This window comes from Hylaeus volcanicus, chromosome 8 (assembly GCF_026283585.1).
Source record: "Hylaeus volcanicus isolate JK05 chromosome 8, UHH_iyHylVolc1.0_haploid, whole genome shotgun sequence".
Taxonomy (NCBI): Eukaryota; Metazoa; Arthropoda; class Insecta; order Hymenoptera; family Colletidae; genus Hylaeus; species Hylaeus volcanicus.
This window is the reverse complement of record NC_071983.1, coordinates 5900873-5916933: the sequence shown is the minus strand read 5'-3', so window position 1 is coordinate 5916933 and position 16061 is coordinate 5900873. Positions and strand designations below refer to the sequence as shown.

Here is a 16061-nt window from a genome sequence, read left to right as displayed (position 1 = left end):
AAAATTGGACTTGAATATTTGAAAAGCGAGCAAGAAAAGCTTGCGCTGACTTTCTTTTTCGAGTTTCCGAAGTTGTCCGAAGTTTTACGAAGTTTCGATACGTATGTCTAGTAGTGGAGGAAATTCAATGTGGCGCCCAAGGACGCCTGATGCTACATCTGGCATCATAGGTGCGGGCGTTTATTTTCTTTTAGTGTCGAACATTAAAACTTGTTAAGTAGATATTTAGTCTCGATTACGTATTCTCAGTTCCTTAGCTTTGGGTCAGGTACGTAAGAATTATTTCACGCGAAAATCTTTGTTTTCTACGATTGTCATCTGTTTATGCACTGTCTTTTTTTTTTTTTTATACGACCGATAACGTCAACTAATTATAATACAGCGTCGAGCTTCATCCGTTCGTCGATTACATAGCTCAATTTTTCTTTAATTTCGTATCTTTCGTTTTCCTGTATGAAACATCGGTTGATACGTGTCGTTTTCATAATGTCGGCCCGCCCATATTGTGCTCTAAATTCCAATCTTATTCTACGTATGTAAACTTTCATATTTGTCGAATGTCAGTATACCTTATTGCTCCTCTATAAATCATTGTCTCATTCAACGATATAAATTTTTCGTTTCGTATATGCGTTTGTTGTTCGTTCCCTTTCGTGCGTATGTATTTATTAAAGGGTTGCCTGTCAAATAGCGTTATTTAAAGTAAAGTATAGCATTTCGTAGAAGCAAAGATATTTTCTATGAATTGTAGTAGTCTACACGGAACATTTGTATATAATTTAGTGGATTGTAGAAACAAGTGTTACTGACAGTAAAGAACTTGCGATGCTCGACTATTTAATTAATCATTACATTGCATCGCCACAAACTTCGCAAAAACTTCTAGCAATGAGTCATTTGACAATATTGTTTTTTACTGTCACGATACAAAATCCAATATCACATTGCTACACAAATACATAATTGTGATAAATATACACGTACGCGAATTTCCTTTCAGTATGTTTAAATGTAGTTGTGTTGCAAATGTGCCACAATCTAGCACTTTACATGGACTTTTATCTACTTAATTATACATGGTAGCGTACACAACTATTTGTAGGAAAGTATTGGGACAAATATGTACTTGAACAGTTCGTGCTTCCGAGTTTGTTCGGGATAGTCGTTACGACATACCTTAACTGTGATCGTGGTTTGTAATAGCACGTATTTCTCTTAATAGAACATAAACGAATGATCGTGACTATTGCTTCAGTTCCAGGCACAGATTGTAGATAAATTGCAGAACACGTTTGCAGCGATGGCCGACGAAAGATTTGATCTTTGCGAATGCATATGGAACCATGAATTGGCGACGCAACGCCTACTCGCTATCGTAAGTGATAGTAACTGAATTTTTTGCTCGGAATAATCAGCTGTTGCGCGTTCGATAAAAATTTGAAACCAGGCAAAATATATAGCAATTTATTCATAATCGTCGTACGATTAATTTCTTCGAATTTATCTTATACAAATAACGGATAAAAAGTTGTTTATTTTTTATTCGTTATATAGAACTTTCATGTAGACAGAATTTTTTGTTCGTTCTTAAAGAAGATCATTTCTTCCGAAAAAATAAATTGTAAATATAAAAGTCACTCGATTTGTTAGTACGAACAACCATTGCGGACACGTTGACTATCAATGACGTAACACGTGTCAACTTGCAAAAATCGTCAGTTGTTTGCATTACTTTGTATTTCGAAAAGATATTACAGTCGTCAATAAGTATATTCTTATTGACGCGTTGTTTACCTTTCTTCACAATTTGAGACGAAGCATATTATTGAAACAAGTATCTTGAAAAATTTCAAAATATCACATTATTTTATTTACATATGACCTTGTCAAAAATTATGTTATCGTATGCGGTTGTAAAAGAGGTCACCGTTTGTTAGTGTCTTCTCCGCTAGCGTTCTGTAAATAAAGTCGCAACATGTTCTATATACTTCGTTTATGTACGAAAAAGAAATTATGTATATAAATATTTCATGAATATTCATATTATTTCAGTTGAGGCAGAGCCAGAATTACTGTACGGAGACTGAATGTTTCTGTATGTATTCGTATTTTTTCATCGATAATTAAACTTTTGATTTTTCTTATCTTTTGTTTATATTTTAGTGCCGGGATCACGCGACGTTCAAGAGTCCTCAGACTTTCTCACGACTTGTTTAATTATTGCATTCGGGATCATTATGTACGTTCTTAGACCGAACTCGCTTCGTCGATTGAGAAACGACAATGCTAAAGATTCAGATAACAGACGTGTGAGTGTTGCCACTTAAACTGTTCACATTAATTCATGTCTTTACGTTTGTTGTGTTCCAATTTGTATTTCGTTCAAATTTGACACGCTAGCGTAGGAACGTGTTAATATTCAATTTTTAATGTTCTGACACATCATTCTTTTAGGATTCAAACGATGACCCTCCTGCACCGCCACCAACAGCGTTTTAAAACGATAACAATGATAGCAATATGATAACGCGATATGTTTTCGTGTGAATTTTCATGACAGAATCTCATGAGTTCATGAAAAAAGCGGGAGTAGAGAAAGGATAATAACGATTTGTCCAATTTATATAGCACTTGAATACATAGACTGCTACTAAGGAATGTAATTTCTTATATACACTAGAAAGCATAATTTATACAAATTCTTTCTCTCTCTCACTTTTTCCTTCAGTCTTATTACTAATCTCTATCGCATACCGGGAGTATGCGTGAAAAATTCTATAAGAATATTTTCATTAAGTTAACCAAATGAAAAAAAGATAAAATCGAAAATCTAATACTTCGTCGCGAGCGAGCTAAAAGTAAACTTTCGCGAGCACATTCATTTAAAAAACACACTGAATTGTGGCAACCTGAAATAAATTGCCTTGTATTAGATTCTTACAATAATTGCATCTAATAATCATCACGAAAAGTTTTAAATGTATTTTGATATCTGATGTTATTGTAAATAGCCTGAGTACCTGCAATACAATAGTAATGTTGCATTACGGTATTTATGTTAGTATTGATATAATATTATTGGAAAAATGTAAATTGGAATTTTATGGCGAATTTAAATAATGTTAGACAAAGCGAATGTCATCTATCGATACCTGTTTATTTTTATTTTTTGCGCATTGTATAACCATAGTATATATTAAGGAGTTTTTCTTTCATTTTGTTTTATTATTTTTTTTTTTTCAAGGGAATGGTGCGATCAGGATAGAAAACTAGATATGAATATAGCAGTATTACAGATAATTCATTCGATATGAATAAAGAAAATTGAGTATTTAGAAAAAATTTTCGATAAGTTGCGAAATTGTTCATTTTCTCTTTCCTCGAATTAGTAAAAATTTAAGCTTCGAGAAGTAGTAATTTAAGAATAGAACTTAACGACTGTCTGCGCTGAGAACGAAATAAGGCATTTACGATATATTTAAATGAATTTATCTCTTCCACTGTTGTACATTCCCATATCAAATTTTCGACAATAAAATAAATATCGTGCATTCTACATAACACGGCTCTCATTTTTTTTGCATTATTGTGTAAAAATAGATTGAAATTTTATGAAAACAGCAACTGCTGGTAAAATTTTAATTCTTATTTTCAAAAATAGTGTTCTCATTATTCAATCAAACAATAGTATACATATTCATTTTCTTAACGACTATTATATTTTAATGCTTATCTTGGAAAAAAGAAGATATTATGCATAATGAGCAATGAGAACAATAGTTATAAACGATTTATATACGTACATTCGATATCCTTTACGTTTCGTAAAATAAAAATACGTATAACCTAAAATTTGTAAGTAACATTCCAAATGTATCGTTGAAATTAATGTCATAACATTATTATTATTATTATAATAAAACACACTTCCATTTTATTTACAATTATACAAGATTCCTTAGAACTGGTGAATATTTGTATTATCAAACAGAAATGAAAGCTCTTGTTTGTACAAGAACAAAAAATTATAAGTTGTTTTAATAGACAAAGATTTCAGTTTAGAACTTACCATATATTTAAAGCATTCATCTTTAATACATTTATGAATAAACACAAAATCAAGCCTTTTCAGGTTATTTTTCACTGATACTTGTAACTATCACATAATTTCAATGAAAAATAATTACTTTGAAGATTATCTAGGTTATAACATGTATCAAGATATTACTTATAGTAACGAAGATATTCTTCAATTCCGAAATTATCTATACTTATGAAAACTATACAAAGTGAGATAGAAGAATGAATAAATAACGATAATGTTAAAACTAATTGTATACCAGAATGAAACTTAAATTTTTTTTATTGATTATCAAGTGGCCTTATTTTCATAGACATATGTATCATACGAAAAAATGCCAGTAATTAATATAAAAATACTATACATTTGTACTTTCGAAAGTGAGACATTCTCAAATTCATTTAGAAATTAATTTTTTGTTTGGTGACAAAATTAGGAAGACCAGTTATATGGATGATTGCATGTAACTTCAATTTTACTTACCAATTATTTACAAATTTAAATAGATTTAAAATAATATTAGTCAAAATATTTTTTATTAAAAAAACATTATGCTTTCGATATTTTTTTTATATGAAAGATATATAATAAACATATAATGACTAACAATAATGATATTGTCTTTACTATTCCTAGTGCACAAGAAAAAATATTTCTATTTAAAAACAACACGTGGACTGAATGAAAGTATAGGTCACTTTCAAATTAATAGAATGGTACACAGAATTCAATTTGGTTCTGCGTAAACTCATAAATAACTAGATTTACTATTTAGAGTATAAAAAATCTATCCTCGTGAAATACGATAATAATCTATTTTACATTGTAAATTCTAACCTAACAATCGAAATCATTCTTGTTGAAGCTGCGCTAATGTGTTTCTTACTTTTTGCAAAACGCCGGTCATTTGTTCATACTTACCTGTTGAATCTGGCAGGTTCTCAAAGTTGATTACATCGCTAATATTTTTCGAAAACTTTTCAGATGACGGCAATTTGCTGTACGGAGATGCACTTTGCAAAACAGGCGTCCCTAGGTCAACCGATTTTACACTTCCACAGCTCGTATTTATCATACTACGACGCGATCGATTTGCTTCTGGTGTCACTTCGTTACTAGGTGGAGGCATATCCGATTTTGACGAGTTGTTTTTCAACAAAACATCGGAATTCGCCGGTGAATTTGATTCTTGGAGTTCTATCTCTACTAGTAAACGCTTTTTCATGTTTTCTAAATCATATAACGACGGTGAATTTGTTCGAGAAGATGGCGATGCGCTACGTTCCTGTAACATTTTGTACGACTGGTTTTTATTCCATCATTTTAATACAATGTAAACCAAAATTTTGTTCATATTATGAATAATACGAATAGTACCGGTGATTCAGAAAATTGCAACTCTTGAGAATGATAGTCCGAATCTTCGGATATCGGCTGTGTTAGCTGTAACGATGGTTCTGGAGGCTTTACAGCGGATTCTCGTGGTAATGGTGGCACAAAAAGTCCATCAACAGGTATACTTTCTACTACAATTTCTATTTAAGAAAAGGTAAAATCGTTTTAGTATTGAATTATAGTAATACCTAAATAATGTAAATGCGGAAAAATTGTACCTCCCACATCTTCTATTTCCATTGCGATTGATTCCGACGATACATCATTTCTCGGCTCTGTATTAGGCATTTTGAGCTTTTTCCTTTTATATCCATCGTCTGCTTTTTTCCCTTTCAGCATCAACAACATTGTTTGTTTGCTATGAAAATTTTGCTCCTGTGATTCCCAATACTGCCGGTGTTCCTATTATTTATAACGAGTTTTCAACAATCAAAATATATGAAAATATGTTACTTTCATTTATAGTGTGTTGTTTTATCTGTTAGATTGCTTACATCACGAGTACCATATGGAGGCGGTACATTAAAACCAGGGAAATCAAATATTTTTTTTATGTCGTACAGGTCTTTGTCTCCATCGTCAAAAATTGCTCCTGGTTCCTCGTTAGGATCTGTTTCTGGGACGCCATCGGAATTGAATAACGACAAACCAGAGTGTTGTATGCGCGCTTCCTCCAACCACCCTGGAGGGTAGCCAAGTTTTCTCATTCTAAGAACAATATTTTAACATACGAAAATAATAAAAACTGCTTGATTTTTTATGTTAAAAACCTGGTTGCATATCTATATTTCTATTTTGACATCAATTTCATTTTTCAACAGAAGTAACACGAGTACAAAATAAACAATAAAAATATTAAATTTCACAATTAAACAGGTGAAAGCATTTACCTGTATATATGTCTAGGTAATTCATGATCTCTGAGACCTAGTGCTTTACGTAAATTACTACTCAATTGGCCAGGAATCATACGATCAAATTTTTGATCGTCATCTAAATGATATCTAACAGATTTTGAACCTCCTTTGCTATTGAAATTTTTTCTATTTTTATTGATATTAGCCTGAATACGTGGTTTTGGACAGTCTCTTAAATTATGATTTTCCATACAATTAAAACACATCAATTTTGGTTGATATTCAATTTTTTGTTTCAATTTTTGTTGATGTTCATTTATTTCTTTCAATTTTGGTTCTGGCTTATTAATTTCAAATACGTTTTCGTATTTCTGTAATGGTGTATATCATAACATTACATAATTAATTTAATATCTCTATTACAATAAAATCATTACAATGAAATTATATACCTTTCCATATGTTGGAACATCAATGTCATTTGCAAGTTTTGGTTCTTTATCTACTGTAAATAGCGTATCGCATATTGCATCTTGACTCTCTTCGCTTTCAGTGGTAATTTCAACAGATTGACTCGTAAAGTCCTTATCATTTTCCCAGACTTCTAATGTTAAGCTATCATCATTTTCTTGACCTTTAACTACAGACGGTATTAAGTCCTCCAAAAAGTCTTTTATTTGTTTTCTGTATTGCCTAAAATGTAAATTGAGAAAATCAGAAGGCATCGATTAATAAAAAGTATAGTTATGTAGGTGGATATGTAAACAAGTAACATCGTTGTTTACAATACAATCGTTTGCTGTATATTACGTTGCAATGCACGCCACGAAAGTGATAATTTCTAAATAAAAATACCGTATACATCGTTCGAAGGTAAACAAAGCGATTTCTCACCGTGAAACACTTTCGTCTCGAAACATAACCTTAAAAAGGGGTTTTGAAATACAAGTATCATCGCTATGTTGCGATGTACAAGCATTTATCTTATACTTTGTATCTTCACTGGTAGTATCCGTTCCGTCCACAGTATCGTACGATGGTGAATTCTTTTCAGTAGAACGTTCACTTTGATCATTGTTAACATCGTTGATGGTATCTTGGCTAGAGTCCAATTCGATCACCTCGTCGTCTGTGTCTCCAAGTGTGATCATTGAATTCATGGAAAAATTATCGACACTGGCATAGATGAAATTGCTCTTCGGAGACTTGAAGATTTTTCACGCGATAATTGTTTCTTTACGTTTTTCGTTTTGAAGAAAATACTACGCTTCGGCTTCTAGTTTCACGTACGCGACGAAACTTTACGATAGGGGCGCCCCAAACTGGTACACAGTTAAACGTGGAGTATACATTTTTACAATACGCGATAAGAAAGGATTTGATTGTATGAGAAACTTGATAGTTCGATTACTTTGTATTCTAATTTTTTTGTATCGCTAATTTTAAATATAGATTCTATGCTGTATCATATTTGCGTACAAAATGTTATAACACGATAAAAACTTTTAATTATAACTTTTTCTGTTCATACATTATACAATTAAATACCGGGAATTTTATATATTTCAATGTAAATCTATCGATTCGAAATTATACAAGATTGCAGACTTCAACAGATGGCATTGATAGTACAGACTTATGCCGCTTAGATTTGAATAAAAGTATTTGTATCATTTAATTGAAAAACATGAATATTAAAGGGCACAGTCATTAAATGGCCTACGAAGGTAGTATTTTTAATCCGTGTCCAAGATAAAAAAAAAAAAGGACGATAATTAGATTAGAAGTATGCTATGCTGTCGATAGTTTCAACGTTCATTGCGAATGATCTAAGTAATTCTAAGATGATAGCTTTTTAAAATTCAGCATTGGCAGCTTCACTCCTGAAGAATTCATAATGCCCATTTTAAAGCCTATTGGAGAGTCATATACTAAACGTAAAATAGAGATTTCTAAAAGGAATGGTTGGCGGTACGCCATTTTTAGTTCCCGAACAAAACAATTTGTTGCAGGTTATTACAAAGGAGAATGGAGAAACGATAAAAAAGAGGGCAAGGGCAATGAAATAAACAGGTATAATAGTTGTTATAATTGCCATAACTATGGTAAGTAGTGCTGATAAAATAACAGTTTCAAACATTTTCTTTATTACTGCTTTCAATCAGAGATAGGCGAAATTCTTATTTGGATACACATTTCGACTAAAGAATAAATTGCCATTTAATGCACTAAAATAACGAATTGCCATCGATTCGAAATTTCATAGAAACGGATGGGTGTACGAAGGCGATTGGTTCGATGGTAAAAGACACGGTTATGGTGTATTGAGCAAAATTTCGGAAAACGGCATTCTTCGTCAACGTTACGCCGGTGAATGGGTAGCTGGGAAAAGGAACGGATTTGGATACAGCTGGTACAAAGATTCCAGTTACTACGAAGGTGATTTTTGTCAAAACAAACGTCACGGTTGTGGGCGTATCTGGTACTGTAATGGCGACTATTACGAGGGCACTTGGAGAAATGATCTCTACGATGGCGTGGGAATGTTCGTTAAAGGTTCTCGTTCTTATTTTGCCTTTTAAAGATCTTTATGGTGACGAGAGCAAAATAGAAATGTCCATGCAACATTGGCTTAACATTCAAAAGAAGTATTTTACAGTTAACGGGAACAGATACGAGGGTCAGTTTGTCGAGGGCAAGAAAGAAGGTTACGGGACGTTTTATCATATAGTCACTGGTCAGGAGCAATGTGGTTTTTGGAGTAACGATTCTTGTATAAGTGGGACGATGTCAGACATGTATTGGCGTCAGTCTGCACCACGTCCGACACCATATCCTATTCCATGGGTACGTGCAATGATGACAGTAACAACAATAAGTAAAAGACTCATGGCTGTTCGCTTGCTTACTGTATATATCTTTTGTGTATTTGGTTGACAGAACGAATTGGCAGAGAATGATGGCGAGATCAAAATCGCGTATGAAAACAGCGATGATAACGAAAACACGGAATCCGTTTATTACGAGTCTGCTTGCAAGAAACCAACGAAGCGTATAATCGCGAACGTGTGCGTACCCGTTAACACGTGTCCTTGTCTGGATTCTGTTTTGTAAACCAATTTACTTTTCGAGCCTCTTTTTAACGACGTCACGTAACAATCAAGAGTAACACAAAAAATGAATCGATGTTACTTATATAATTTATTTTGGCAAAAGCGCCGCTATTATATATTTATATCATTAACGCAGTGTACTTATGAACCGTTCGACCACATTCAATATAAATTATGTACAATTAAATTGCCGCTTCTCGGACTCGCATCTTTTTCTTTTCTTAACTTTCTAGAACTCCGCACGACTTTGAAATCACATATACATTATCTACATCCATTAAGTCTGATTTAATCCTATCATCGATATGAGTCAATTGTGGTTTTTAAGCGATGGTATGGTTTACAAACCACACATTCTCATTTTCCATAGAAAGGTGGGAACGGTTGGAATCCATTCGATTTATATCCCAAATATTAGAATTCATCTGCGGTTCTGTCGTATAATTTATTTTTTTTTTTTTTTATCGAAAGCGAAATAAAATTGGGCTATAGAGAGTTTAACGACGGCAGTCTGTTTACCAAGTACAAACGCAAGAGAGACAATATAATCACGTGAGAGTCGAATCGTTTGCTTTACCTCCGTATAAAGAGCTTGAAAAAAAAAACCGCTTGAGCATAAGACTGTCACGTGAAACAACGAATAAATGAACGAAACTAAAGGAGTCGTGGTAATAATGCCTCGCGAAACAGGCACGCTTTCAAAAGAGATAAGTACATCCAACGCAGTCCAGTCACGCATATTCAACAAACTATAAACTTCCATTCACGAGCAATTCGAGCTGCTACACGCGATACACTTGCGAACGATAATACACACCTATCGTTTAACCATTACATTTAAGTCGCTACGCGAGAAAGGGAATGTTTCGGAGCTCTTCGTCGAACGTTGGCTCTCTGGTAACCGGGAAATAATAATAATAGTAGCAATAGGAATTACGCCGCTCTTGAAAGGAACAGACGTTCCGTTTTAAAATTGTACGCAAGCCAGTTCCAAGCTTACGAGAGAAAAAAGAACAGAGACAAAGTCTTTTCTGCTTGCGTTATAGAGACGTTATAAAAAGGATACAACCCAGTTACAGAAATCCGGGGCCTGTGTAAATTTGCGTCTGGCTCACCCTGTGATAGGGCTTAGCGTCGAGTTGACCATACTACCCCGAAACGTTCACATGAATTTCTGTAACCGCGTGCATATAATACAGTCATGTTTAGTATTGTTTCAGATCAATGATCGTCCAGCGCTGCCTGTCTTTCGGTTGACTTTATATGTACAACTCTGCGCAGCAGTCGTGCATTTGGAGATTTACCACCCTCCATGGTTTCTCCGAGAGAGGTTATCACATTTGAAGGGTAATTCGTTGCAAGACACTCTACGTTATGTTCAGACCACGTGCGTCACGCCGGTCTGTAAAAGATTAACACCGTTTCTACCCTCGACATCTGTCGACTCTATTTGCTCTTTAAGTAACTCCAGTTCCCTTATACCGGACACCGTCACCTCGTACTTGTGAGCGACCAGGCTCCTATAGAAGTGTATCGCGAACGCTAGGAAGATTATCAACACAGGTATCAACACAATACACGCGGACCAAGCTGCCACTTGGGAGAAATCGTAGAACTTGACCCAACACAGTATGGCGATCTCGAGAAGAAAAAGGAGCAGTCCCAGCAACGTGGAGAACGCCCACGCTACCTCGATGTACCAGTGCAAACGTTCGTGTGGCGATTCGTGCACCAGACTGATGCTGTGGAGGTTACAGACAGCCTCTATGTTCGGCAAGATGCACGTCGATATCATCAGAGCCAACATGTGAACCGCCACTAGCAATGTCGTGCACACGGCAAACGCGATTAGCATCTGTGATGGAACTTTTGTGTCGGAGTTCAGCTGAACCTCCACCATGGCGACCTGTGTCAAAGAAAATATTATTACTGGGCGTATAATCTACAATTTTAAATACAGCAATCTAATCGGCTCATTCCCATAGATAATACGAATGTTATATTTCCAGGAAACGAGGTGGAGTAATCTATTTCTTATAGCTTACAATTATTGATCATTTTCTATCTAGTATCCTCCCGCAACGGCTTTATTACATTAAGAATCGTTTAAAGTCCCAGTCGACTGCGTGATCTAACAAAATTAAGCTTCTGAAATTTGTAATTAGATTCGTAATATTAATAATACCTAACTCGTTCGTCTTTTGTACATGTTATCGCAACGTTAGTAACGTCGACGCTCGGAGAAATGATAGAAAAATCGTGTATACCATGGCAAAACCGGAAAGCAGGGCAGACGTTTTGCTCGACGCTTTGAGTTTCGCTCGGCTGAGCTGTAGTTTTCTCCAGGAGAGATAACCCGGCGTGTGGAGGCCATCCCCTGACTGCGACATCTTCGACTGACGAACAAAAAGAACACCGGCAAATTATTCGGCGGCGTGCGAGTGGTGCCGCGACCGATCGAAGCGAAACGATCTGTACAGCACGTTTAACCGAAACGGTACTCGCTAACTGGTAGCAGCGGCTCGGCTTCCCGCGAGCACGGTGGCCAATTATACGATCCAATTTAAGCTCCACCGATTCAGATTATCAAGCGGTGTGATACGACAACGTTAGCTAATCCAAACAACGTGCACCCAAGTCAACAGAATAATTTTGAGCATGCTTATGGCTGCTTAAGACAAAGGATCATGCGATCGGATTACGCACCGCGTTTACACGTAAGACAATGGAATAGAAACTGTTGCGCGTATGTACAGTGCACTGGTGTGCGGTCGCTCGAGTAACAATTATTGGAGTATGGCTAGGTATATATTTAGGGAAAGATCTGAAATGACTCTCGCTCTTCCAGGGGCCTTACTTTCCCAAACACTAAAGTTAATTATAACGAATACGTAAGGACAGAGTTAATTTAAACATACTTATTTTTTGAATTATTGAAATAGAGAACTAGGTACTCGTTGATCGATTCATTTCCTCCAGGATATTTTAAAAAATGGAGTAGTACGTGTAAGAGGCATTTTCTTAAGTAGTGGTAAATATGCTGTAGTATCTCTCCTCTGATTTCCTTATATACAACCCTTAATTCGGCATTGAGTGTGCGAGACTGTTAACCAACGTTCTTCTGTCGTTTTATATATACAGTTGCAATAACAGTAAATTGTATAACAGTTCATGTTCGATAACTAAAATGCTTCTATCGTCAGCAGCTGAGAAGAGGAGTTTCCGAGGGTACAACTCGGTTCGGACGGTTCTGTCCATACTACCTCAAATGCACGGAAGCCTTGTGCTTTTCGTATGGACTGAATCACAACGGAATCGCTACCACTATTGACCCTCTTCTTGCGTGGAGGGGGGGATACAATTTGATGTTCCCTTGCGACAATAGGGTCAGTAGTGGCAGACACCGATTTCAACAGAATTGCTATGAGATATTAGTTCTATACCAACAAAAACCGTGTACACGATGTTAGCAGATGATCATACATTTTTGAGAGGGCGACAAAGTTTGGATCGTTTCATTTGGATCATTGTAACCGTACCGTTTGTGCAAGAACGGTCGTGGACGCAGTGACAACGTTGCTGGGTGGTTAACCGATCAACCTTTTCGAGCACAGTTCAAATCCCGCTGGAACAAAATGTTTGTTTACTTTATTAACTTTCAGCAGATCTCATTCAAAGCTTGTTAGTAACATAATTTCACCCCGGAAACATGTTTTGAACTGTGAGTAACACAATTTTATTCGACAGCTTTGCAGGTAATTCGTAAGCCCAGAAATATATATAATAATTATTCGTGTTCCACTATCCCATAGCAATTTTATCGAATTCGGTATCAGCCACTACCGACCCTCTCTTTGTTAGAGAAGCATCCATCTCAGCTGCAAACGACACCTCTCCTGCTCTACACAGGGTGAGATTGAAAAAAGGTTAGACTACGGCGATTATAATTGTCACTTGAACGCGTCTCTACACGTTCAGGGGAAGTCTTCGGTTTCGATTCGGAAAAAAAAAAATTGTCATGCATACAAGACATTTTCGGCATTTCAGGCTCGTTCGGTCGTGAAATCGTCGTTTCAAAAACTAGTAACCGGATAATTACACATCCGGTGGTAATCATCGTCCGGATAATTGGCGTTCAACAGTACAAGCACGTAAGAAAGAAAAACACGTACCGAGAGTGGATGGCAACGGCGGTGCCAACGGGATAACTTGCCAAATGTCTCGTGTAGGAGAAAAAAAACCAATGGTTGTTGAACGAAACAAATCACGAGGAGAATTAATGAAAACCTAGCGGGCAAGAAGGAGCAGATCCGGTATACACAGACTGATCGACGCGTCTGCAAGAGATCTGGCAAGCGAGAAAAACAAGAGTGAAGACAATTTTTAAAGGTAAAGTCTATAAAAGAAAGTATCGATTGTTTCGAAAGTAACGACGCTATACCATTATAGTAGTTTAAATAGGAAATTTTTGTAATATTGGTTGGTATTACGAGTTGCAATAAATGCGGTAGAAGACAAATTGTTTTATCCATTGGTGTACTTTCTCTTAAATACACCAATTAAGTTAAGTTATTTTATCCATTGGTGTACTTTCTCTTAAGTACACCAGTTAAGTACTTTCTCTAAAGTAAGAATAATTTATTATAATTTTTCTTCTGTAGAATCGTTTATTGTTCTGAAGGGAGTCTCCATCAAGGTCAAAACCTCCAACGTATCATTAAAATAATCTATCTGCTATCGCGTTTATTATTGCACTTAATACCATCCCGATTGACACGCGTTAATACGAATGTTTGTGTCTTTAACATTGATACAGGATACATAGTTTGCGTGCCGAGCTCTGCCAACGTCGAGGTGCTAATGTTTCTTGTACGTCTGGTTTATGTAAGTGAAATTGACATGCAAGAACGGAACAGAAGTTGTTAAGGCGAGAATAATTGAATGTAATTGTGGGAGAGACATTGTATCGTGGCATTAACAACGGCGGTGGCGCGGTTTAAACAATTCCGATTGATTTTATCCACTGTTTCCAAGGATATCACGGGAAGGAGATAATTTCTATGTATTCCTGTTCGCTGTGTCTACCATTTGTTACTGAATATCAACGCGCAACTCTTCCGGGCAGCGATAACTAAATAGCCTGTAGATCTCTGGCTTGTAAGCTTCGCTGCTTCCCAACGGAGATACATAAATCTTATTCCTTTATAATGGCTGAATATTTCGGAAAATAATAATTTGAGGATCGATAAATGGCAAATATCACACCGGCCACTATATGTAAAAAAAGAAGTTGGCCTTCGTAACTCTTTTACACCTTCGCCTGCTAGGAAACTACTGACTGAGTCCACCTTGAAACGAAGTATGATTTACTTGAAACATCCTTGCGTGTCGGAAGTAAATTCATCTTGAACGCGACGTGTAACCACTCCATTCGACGTACCATCTATTCAATTGGACAATTATTCAGGTGAATTTGTATTGGTTCAACGTAAACTCTAATTTCGATACTACAGGTTGTTTATGTATTATTCGTTCCCGCTTTGATCGTGAATCACCAGCGCCAATGGCTTCCTAATAAACAGCGCGATTCATCGAACGAAAGCAACAAACTAATTGATCCCTATCGTCCAGTTTCAATTGAGAGGCTACGGTATCCGATATCCCCTTACTCTATCTATGATATCTCTACGGTTTCTTCTGGAATCTGCCTTACGCATCGAATCGTTCATACATTTTCTGAAAAAGAATGAAAACATTCAGAACACCGAGCAGACGAATTAATTAAAATATGATTAAGGCGTGGACGACATCGCGACCGATCGCAGGCGGCGAGTGCTGTACGCGCGATAAGAAAATACATAACGACAGTGTGTAATGGTTAAAAAGTGTAACACACGGGGATAAAGAGGAAACGAACTGCGAGGAGATCAAAGGGAGACAAGGGGGACTACCGACCTGACAATCGTGGAATCGTTTGTGGAAGCAGTGGCCGTCAGCGTTGCGCAGATGTGTGCGCGCCACGTGTACGTGGATCGGTAACTGCGTGGAAGGGAGTATCGCACCGCCTTCCGCGCCAAACACTGAATTGCGTCCAGTGCTCGTCGACCATATGGACATCAGGCTCGATTCCTGCGCGTTCCTGACCAGCGCTGAAACAACCAAACAGAAAAACATGAATTTCCACTACACAGTTCCCGATGATTCGTTTGCAGGCAGAAAAAGTAAAAGGGAAGATTGCGATCGAGGTTAGCTGGATTCCTCGAGGGTATCAGAGATAGAAAGAGATAGAGAGAGAGAGATAGAGAGAGAGATAGAGAGAGAGAGAGAGGTCTACGTCTCCCCTATTTATAATATGTATAGGCACCACCCAATTGTAGTATCGCACCACGATTACTTGAAGTTTACCGATAACGTTTGTCTCGTCTTTCGAACATTTTTTAAAGAAGGAAACGAGACAGTCATTTATGGACAAACTTTTCAAGCGACGATAGACAAGGGTTTCGCCTAGTGGTAAACATCGATTACGTTCTGGAAAAAGTAAAGGATGTACAGTGGGTGTACAATGTATTCGTACGCCGATCAATTTCCCAAAAAACTTTTCTGTGAAATTGTACT

At 36.4% G+C, this 16061-nt stretch overlaps 4 protein-coding genes across 10 annotated transcripts in view; 2 read left to right on the top strand and 2 right to left on the bottom strand.

The window, feature by feature from the left end:
• Nucleotides 1–106: 106 nt before the first annotated feature.
• On the top strand, nucleotides 107–3561 carry LOC128881165 (small integral membrane protein 14). 3 transcript variants are annotated; one of them, XM_054131945.1, is made up of 5 exons: nucleotides 107–268; nucleotides 1256–1375; nucleotides 2053–2095; nucleotides 2164–2309; nucleotides 2455–3561. In XM_054131945.1, the coding sequence occupies exons 2-5, from the start codon at nucleotides 1301–1303 to the stop codon at nucleotides 2497–2499; spliced, it is 309 nt and encodes a 102-aa protein (XP_053987920.1). In that variant the 5' UTR covers nucleotides 107–268; nucleotides 1256–1300; the 3' UTR covers nucleotides 2500–3561. The 3 variants fall into 3 exon arrangements, with proteins under 3 accessions (XP_053987920.1, XP_053987921.1, XP_053987922.1); XM_054131946.1 differs by having other exon boundaries at nucleotides 146–170; XM_054131947.1 differs by lacking the exon at nucleotides 107–268 and adding an exon at nucleotides 674–1192.
• On the bottom strand, nucleotides 3216–7634 carry LOC128881135 (zinc finger CCHC domain-containing protein 8 homolog). Its single transcript, XM_054131886.1, has 7 exons — nucleotides 7228–7634; nucleotides 6786–7026; nucleotides 6367–6704; nucleotides 5971–6184; nucleotides 5695–5878; nucleotides 5459–5616; nucleotides 3216–5366 (listed from the first exon to the last, which is right to left on the bottom strand). Exons 1-7 carry the CDS (start codon nucleotides 7491–7493, stop codon nucleotides 4932–4934), a joined length of 1836 nt encoding a protein of 611 aa, XP_053987861.1. The 5' UTR covers nucleotides 7494–7634; the 3' UTR covers nucleotides 3216–4931.
• Nucleotides 7635–8066: 432 nt separating this feature from the next.
• Nucleotides 8067–9900, top strand: LOC128881155 (MORN repeat-containing protein 3-like). 2 transcript variants are annotated; one of them, XM_054131932.1, is made up of 5 exons: nucleotides 8067–8270; nucleotides 8346–8406; nucleotides 8600–8889; nucleotides 8993–9180; nucleotides 9274–9900. In XM_054131932.1, exons 1-5 carry the CDS (start codon nucleotides 8231–8233, stop codon nucleotides 9445–9447), a joined length of 753 nt encoding a protein of 250 aa, XP_053987907.1. In that variant the 5' UTR covers nucleotides 8067–8230; the 3' UTR covers nucleotides 9448–9900. The 2 variants fall into 2 exon arrangements, with proteins under 2 accessions (XP_053987907.1, XP_053987906.1); XM_054131931.1 differs by having other exon boundaries at nucleotides 8067–8406.
• Nucleotides 9891–16061, bottom strand: part of LOC128881152 (calcium release-activated calcium channel protein 1-like) — a 16986-nt gene continuing 10815 nt past the window's right edge. For all 4 annotated transcript variants that reach the window (XM_054131925.1, XM_054131929.1, XM_054131927.1 and 1 more), the window contains exons 2-4: nucleotides 15402–15595; nucleotides 11714–11842; nucleotides 9891–11352 (exon numbers count right to left, since the gene is read on the bottom strand). In XM_054131925.1, coding sequence (XP_053987900.1) covers nucleotides 10825–11352; nucleotides 11714–11842; nucleotides 15402–15595 — 851 coding nt within the window. In that variant the 3' untranslated portion in view covers nucleotides 9891–10824. The remainder of the gene's footprint in view (nucleotides 11353–11713; nucleotides 11843–15401; nucleotides 15596–16061) is intronic.

Coding starts and splice junctions, on each gene's coding strand:
- LOC128881165 (XM_054131945.1), top strand. CDS start 1,301: ATGGCCGACGAAAGATTTGATCTTTGCGAATGCATATGGAACCATGAA. Junction 2,096..2,163: donor TACGGAGACTGAATGTTTCT/GTATGTATTCGT, acceptor TTTATATTTTAG/TGCCGGGATCACGCGACGTT. Junction 2,310..2,454: donor AAGATTCAGATAACAGACGT/GTGAGTGTTGCC, acceptor TCATTCTTTTAG/GATTCAAACGATGACCCTCC.
- LOC128881135 (XM_054131886.1), bottom strand. CDS start 7,493: ATGAATTCAATGATCACACTTGGAGACACAGACGACGAGGTGATCGAA. Junction 6,705..6,785: donor ATGTTCCAACATATGGAAAG/GTATATAATTTC, acceptor ACACCATTACAG/AAATACGAAAACGTATTTGA. Junction 5,617..5,694: donor GGAAATAGAAGATGTGGGAG/GTACAATTTTTC, acceptor TTTCTTAAATAG/AAATTGTAGTAGAAAGTATA.
- LOC128881155 (XM_054131931.1), top strand. CDS start 8,231: ATGCCCATTTTAAAGCCTATTGGAGAGTCATATACTAAACGTAAAATA. Junction 8,407..8,599: donor AAGGGCAATGAAATAAACAG/GTATAATAGTTG, acceptor GAAATTTCATAG/AAACGGATGGGTGTACGAAG. Junction 8,890..8,992: donor CGTGGGAATGTTCGTTAAAG/GTTCTCGTTCTT, acceptor AGTATTTTACAG/TTAACGGGAACAGATACGAG.